The sequence below is a fragment of the Lactuca virosa genome, chromosome 9 (assembly GCF_052849685.1).
Source record: "Lactuca virosa cultivar CGN04683 chromosome 9, Lactuca_virosa_CGN04683_v6, whole genome shotgun sequence".
Lineage (NCBI taxonomy): Eukaryota > Viridiplantae > Streptophyta > Magnoliopsida > Asterales > Asteraceae > Lactuca > Lactuca virosa.
The window spans coordinates 70424170-70431326 of record NC_136434.1 but is presented as its reverse complement, the minus strand read 5'-3'; the positions used below and the strand labels follow the sequence as shown (position 1 = coordinate 70431326).

The window sequence follows — 7157 nt, the reverse complement described above, 5'->3', positions numbered from 1 at the left end:
TAGCTTGGGTGTGAACCATTAGATGCACAACAACTGTGGTGCTTGCTTCCAAGAGATCTACAAAGAAAGAATTCTTGTTATTTATTATAATAACAATAAGGTATGTAATCCTAAACCCTTTTATGTTTTCGAAATATACCTAGGGTTTCTTATTTCATGTTCATAGTTACAGGTTCAATAATGAAAATATAGATCTTTAGGTTGTATGTGAACTTAAGGGATTTAAGTTTATTTGTTTTACCTAAATCCTATCAGATGTTTGGATGCTGCTTCCTTGATTATGTTTTGGTTGATTTGGTCTTTTCGTAATTCTCTTTTGTTTATTAATCATAAACTTTTAAAATCTTTTCTTTAGGACTTCATTCAATCTCAGTCTTTCTTTTGGATTAAAGCTAGAGTTCCTAAGTTAGTGTAAGTGGTTAGATCGGGTGAAATGTCCTTCCCTTCATACTCTTGTTATGTAATTTTTAGCTTTTGCTAGTTTTAATGTTAATGCTCCGTTCTAAAAAAATCTAATTGGAACTCAATTTTGAATTAGTATATGTATCGTTATATCAGCAAACTACTATAATTATTATTATTATATAACAAAAAAAGAAAAAATCTTTATCACCACAAATTGGAACCTAATTCAACGGATAAGGTTACTATCATACCGTTTTTTATTTTATTTTTTCATTCGAAATTACCATTTGAATGGTAGGGCAATCACATTATATCAGCAACTATTTATTCATACTTTATTAACCAAAAAATGCAATAACTATTTATCCCTAATAATTAGCACATGAATGGATTCGAAATTTTTGAATAAATGTCAATCCCATTATATCAGCAACCATTTATTTATATTTTATTAAACAAAAATGAAATAATTATATTAACCATTTTAAAAATAGTGATAAACATCAAATTATATATTAAAATAAATGTTCGCAAAATTATAATTAATGATTGTATTTTTTTTATGTCGTTTTAACTTGTACCTGTATACTTAATATTGGTCAAACATAGCCCATTTGTGCATTTTCCTTAATATGGACTATTTAAGCTTCTTTTTTTTTGACATGGACTATATCTATTCACTTTTAAAATACATACCATTTATATGTGTTTTATGCATACACAATTTCTATTAAAAATTTTACATATTGATTATTTCTGTTAACATTTTTTTTTTTTTTGGTATTGTCACGTGTAAGCTGTTTTTGCATGAAAGGATAACGTACAATAATTACATTTTTTGATTTTGTGTCACTTGGTTTGCTTTGTTACGTGAAAGGCCAATTTTTGGGTTTCAAGTGATCACTTGCTTTGATTTTGAGCATGTAAGGAAAATATGCTTTGATCTTTTTGGCTTCCTATATCCTTGTATATATGATGTGTGAAAGGGAAATGATTGACATTGTTATTGAATATTTGTCATGGTTTTGGTAAGCAGATAGTTATGTACCTTATTTTTTTATTTTATTTTTTAGTAAATTCACTTTACTGTCCATATTTTTAAAATTGATAAAAGAAATCTATTTTTATTATAATGTTTTGCATATTAAATAAAGTGAACGATCATTTGACTTACTAAAAAACATCTAATGTTGTATGAAAACAAGTGTTTGAAAATTATGATCAATAATTATGATTTTTATACTCTATATTATTATATTTTATGAACCGTATAGTTTACATGTTATAACCTAATAACATATAAAAAGTTAAAATATTTATCCCAGAGTTCAAAATATTAGATCAAAATTTGGCCCATCAAAACCAATATATTAGAAATAATTTTTATCAAACGAACATATTTCACCAATATATTTGAAATAATTTTTCTCAAACGAACATATTTCATATTTCTACCAAATGTTTTAAAAAATAACCTATTTTATAAACTAAAATAAAATAAACTCTCGAAGTCATCCTTGTGCATTTCGTTTGCGGATATATATAGTCCCTCCAACAAAAATTCAAGTCTTAAAATATATTTGGACCAAACTTGCAACTTATAGTAAACTACAATGACCAATTTCTACAATAATTTACAAATTTACGGGCCGGATTAGAAATTAGACCAAACTTGTACGTAACTGGTACGTAATTTCTTGAGTATATATATAATATATCTACAGTACTTGTGATATACCGAAGTGAATCAAGTGATCAATTGATTAACTGTGGGAAAATATTAATTACTTGAATCGCAAACAACCCATCAAACCCTTTCCTGCATGGACGAACCCCAGAAAACAGTCGACGTAATGGATCAACAGCAACTCACGCACAACCAGTTTAAGAGTCATCAGCAACAACAGAATCTGCTCATGCAATCTCATGAAATTGAATGTATAATCGCTGAAAGACAACGACAATGGCAAGAAACCATCGATCCTCAAAATCTTGTTGTCGGCAAAGTTATCGGTCATGGAAGTGAAGGTGTTGTGTATAAGGGCTCCTACAAAGGCCAAACTGTAGCAGGTAATGTTCTTGAGTACTTCTCGTGTGTATATTCTCTTTCACGATTTTAATGGCGTTTCATGTCATGTTTTAGATATTTGATTAGTTGTTTGTTTGCGTTATTCAGTGAAAGTTCTTGATGATAATGGTAAAAAGAAGATTTCGGAAGATTCAATGGGGATCGTTAAGTTAGGTTTAATGGAAGAAGTTGAAGTGTGGAAAAATCTTGATCATCCAAACGTAACTAAGGTAAGTTTGTTTTTGGATATATATATAGTAATTAATTAGTACGCGATATATACAAATCATGCATAATGTATAACAAGAATCGAATAGCATATATAGTCGAATACGATATATACATGCATGCATTCATGGCCTACTTACATGCAATCAAATATCACCATCTAATTATTCTTATAAACTATAAAATTTTCAGATGATCGGAGCAACCATGTCCATGATCACGTCAGGTAGCCGGCACAAGATCAAGAACCCGAAACCTGAAAACAACTTCTGTGTGGTCTCCGAATAGTTAAAAGGAGGATCCCTTAGATCTTATCTATTGAAGCTCAAGCACCAAGACAAGAAGCTGCCTTACAAAACTGTCATTCGATTTGCTATTGATATTGCTAAAGGGTACGTATGAAATCAACAGCATATATGATTATTAATTAATGTTCTCAATCTTTAACTTCAATTTTCAAAATCCAAATCGCTAAATATTATATATGTATGATCTTTTGTACAGGTTGAGTTACCTTCATTCTCAAAAAGTAATTCACCGTGATGTGAAGCCGGGGAACATGCTAATCGACAAAAAACAGACAATCAAACTTGCGGATTTCGGAGAATCAGAAATTGAACCACCAGAGCTTTTGATCACATGTGGTGAAAGGGGGACTCGCGGTTATATGGCTCCTGAGTTGGTAAGCAAACATCCACGCGGGCGTAAATGCGACGTTTATAGCTTTGGGATATGCTTGTGGGAGATATATTGTTGTGATACTGCTTATACGTATGATTTAGGGATTCTCACACCTGATATATACAAGGTAAGTATATATATATTTTTTATATTTTTGTTTTGGGTAACAAATTCATATGGAAATTAATAAGACGTTGTTTGATTACAGTATACGATCGAGACCAAGTATACCGAGGCATTGTCCAAGATCGTTGGCTAAATTGATGGAACAATGTTGGGACACGGACCCCACAAAGAGGCCGGAGATGAAAGAGGTGGTGGTTATATTAGAAGAAATTAAAAAATCACAAGAGTTGCAATCGAGGTGGAGACATCCAGAGGGTTGGTTCAAGTTATTCAAGCTTAGAAGATGATATATTGTTACGTCATATAGTATGTTTTAGTTATGTTTTAGGGTCATAAACAGTACTGATCACTCTCTAGTTAGTGTTTATGTCACACTATGATAAGTAAGGGTTTATAGTCTATTAACTTTATGTTGTACATGGGCGCTATACATTGTCATATTAGATTTTCCATGATGGTGAATCTATCAAAGGCCTTTTTTAATATTATACATGTTTAATAAAAATATTTTACCGTTAACTTTCTTGAGTGATTAGCTTTCGTCTAAAGTTTTGTTTTATGTTCATATCATCATCTATGTGAAATGTTTTATAAAGTCATGTCTAACTTTATTATTTTTACGCATACGTTGTATTTTTTGGCGAACAACATTTAATAATGTGCGAGTTATAAGAATAGAAAAACGATAAATTATGTGAATACAGTTATCCCTATTCTAATAAAAAAATAGTTTTATTCTCCTTTTGACATGTGTCACCATATTAGGTCTTCTAATTAATGTATATTTTTTTTTTCTTTTTTTGTCATGTGTCATCTTATTATGTCTTTTAATTTAATTAATACATGTCACTTGTCAACCTATTGATTTTCCATTTCAAATTTCAAAATTTAAATTTCTCATACTTATTACATTAAATTAATAACATTAAAATAAAAATAAAAATAAAATTAATATAAATTATAAAGTGATGTGATTTTATATATTTATTTAAATCAATGATTATAATTTTATATAATTAAAAAAATCTCTTAATTAATAATTTTTTTAAAATAAGTAATTAATAATTTTGAGTTTTTACTATAAAAGTTTAATTAATTTTGTAACCGTGGTTCCCACGAGTTATAAACTGGTAACATATAAATATGTAGAGTCTTTTTTCTTCAATTATATAAAATACAATAAAATTATTATGTATATTATTTCATAAAAAATACGCTAAAAGTATCATACTTACATAATAAGTATTACGAATCTTATATTTTATATACTACAATAATATATCTAAAAAATGACTTTTGTGAAAAGCGAATGTTTGTGGTTCTATTTTTGTTTTTCTATAGATTTACACTGACTTTTATCATGTTAGATCTAGAATCTCGAAATTCTCACTTGCATATTGAAGTTGCTGAATTCTTGAAATCAAATTCATAAGTGGTTATAGCATATGGAGTGCTAAATTATTCACCTATTCTCCAGAGTTGGTTAAAATTTAAGGAAATTCCTTATATTTTACCCATACAACAATTTCCCCCTTTTTATTTTAACTAATACACTTTGATCCTCCATTTTGATTATCAAATGTAGCTGTAGTAGGACATTTTGCATATCTCTAAAGCCACTCCGGTGCTATTGCTTACAAACTTAATTATAAGTAGAGTCGTTTGTGGTAGATTTTTATTGTTTTTAATCTATCCGACTATGATAAGCTTGTATATACTTTCATTCCTTTTTTAAGTATTTATTTAGCATCTTCACAATGTATAGTATAGCAGCTTAAAAGCCTTTAGTTTTTTATTTATAACATCCTACTTAATTTTCTTCTGATAATTTTGAAAAATCTACTTAACTACAACAATGTCATCTAAATACAAAACAATACTCACCGGTGTAACTTCGCAACATTTTCAAAGTATAATATCCTAATAAGAACAAAAAGAATTGACAGTACAATGCTATAAACAGATAAATATTCAAACTACAATGGCTTAATAGGAATTTTTTTTTGAAAATACAATGTTGTATCCATGGATGTTCAGAAATTATCTATATCCAAAATTTGCTTTAAAATTTCGGATTTGGATTTGGATTGTACTTCTATTGATTCTCGAGTATTCAAATAGGATATATACACTAAAGTCTCAATATTTTCAACAATTTGACAAGAAAGTCCTAAACTTTTTTTTACAGTAAAGTCCTAACTACCGGCAATTTTTGACACGCTTACCCTTTTTTGCCGGTTAGCCGATAATTAGGACTTTACTGTAAAAAAAGATAAAGTTTAAGACTTTCTCGTCAAATTGTGAATTAGGATTTTATTGTCAAAAAAATAAAGTTTATGACTTTCTTGTCAAATCATTGAAAATATTGGGACTTTAGTGTATATATCTTTTTTTGTTAGAAATTTAATGGTATTATAGTCTTTAAGTCTTAAAAAACACACAAACAGATTTTCTCAACATCATCATCCATTATATCATTTGAAGATAAACAGGCAGATGGTTTTCAACGTACTTACACAAAAATCCTCACTACAATAAACCTAATCTACTATCTATATTGTCACTCAACATATTCTATAAGCAGAATCAAGAACAACAAAGAAAATGTGAAACCTTAACTCTATACAGGAAGAGAGAACTAAAGAGAGAAATCCAGATAGCGTGTTGAAAGGAAATAACTCGATCATCTGCTACAAATGAACCAATTACAGCTTTAAGTACTCGGGTAAATGGAGCTTCTCAACCCGCGTGTCAACCCGAATACAATCAGAAGAAATTATGCTGCAACCCTCAAGAATCTACCAAATCTACACAAACTACCCATTATACAATATTTAACAATATCAACTACAAATAAATTTACCTTTTCAACCTTGCAATAACAAAGAATGTTAAGTTTGTATTTACAACATATTTTTAACACCCCTCCTTAAACCTAACATTTAAAAAATATTAATCACCACTAAAAGGATTAATCAAACCAATTTCATTTACTAAAAAATTATGTTGTGCATTATTTAAAAACTTTGTCAAAATATCCACTCTTTGCTTTGAAGAATTTATTTTCTCAACTTTTAAAATCCCATTAGCAATTTTTTCTCTAATAAAATGCAGGTCAACTTCAAAATGCTTTGTTTTCTCATGAAAAACTGGTTTCAAAGCAAGCTTTATAGCAGACTCATTATCACAGTAAACTTTAACAGGAGTTAAATCTTTAATACCTAAATCAAATAAAAGTTTCAAAATCCATATAATTTCACAGGTTACAGAACCTAAGGCTCTGTATTCAGATTCAGTAGATGACCTTGAAACAGTTGCTTGTTTCTTACTCTTCTAAGACACTAAAGAGTTACCAACATAAACAAAATAGTCGATAACAGACTTTCTAGAAGAAAGACATTTGGCCCAATCAGCATCCACAAAACCTATTAAGTCAAATTTATTTGACTTAACTATAGAAATATCTTTTCCAGGACTACCCTTCAAAGATCTAAGTAGCTTGAATGCTATATCCAAATATGATATATTAGACCTAGTAATAATAAGGTATATCAACTTTCAAAGTAATTTTTGAAACTCAATGATATTTTTTAACAAGGGATCATTTGTATCAAAACTTCTTTTAGGAACAAAATTTGCTTCTAAAGGA

The 7157-nt window shown here is 28.9% G+C and overlaps 1 protein-coding gene across 1 annotated transcript; it reads left to right on the top strand.

The window, feature by feature from the left end:
- Positions 1 to 2258: 2258 nt before the first annotated feature.
- On the top strand, positions 2259 to 3795 carry LOC145139367 (serine/threonine-protein kinase 54-like). Its single transcript, XM_079073214.1, has 7 exons — positions 2259 to 2475; positions 2582 to 2703; positions 2894 to 2977; positions 3026 to 3093; positions 3206 to 3383; positions 3484 to 3509; positions 3591 to 3795. Exons 1-7 carry the CDS (start codon positions 2259 to 2261, stop codon positions 3793 to 3795), a joined length of 900 nt encoding a protein of 299 aa, XP_078929340.1.
- The last annotated feature ends 3362 nt before the right edge of the window (positions 3796 to 7157 follow it).

Bases quoted from the DNA above. Each gene is read 5' to 3' on its own strand.
- LOC145139367 (XM_079073214.1), top strand. From the start codon at position 2,259: ATGGATCAACAGCAACTCACGCACAACCAGTTTAAGAGTCATCAGCAA. The intron at 3,094-3,205 runs GTACGTATGAAA...TCTTTTGTACAG, and splicing joins GCTATTGATATTGCTAAAGG to GTTGAGTTACCTTCATTCTC. The intron at 3,384-3,483 runs GTAAGCAAACAT...CGTATGATTTAG, and splicing joins GTTATATGGCTCCTGAGTTG to GGATTCTCACACCTGATATA.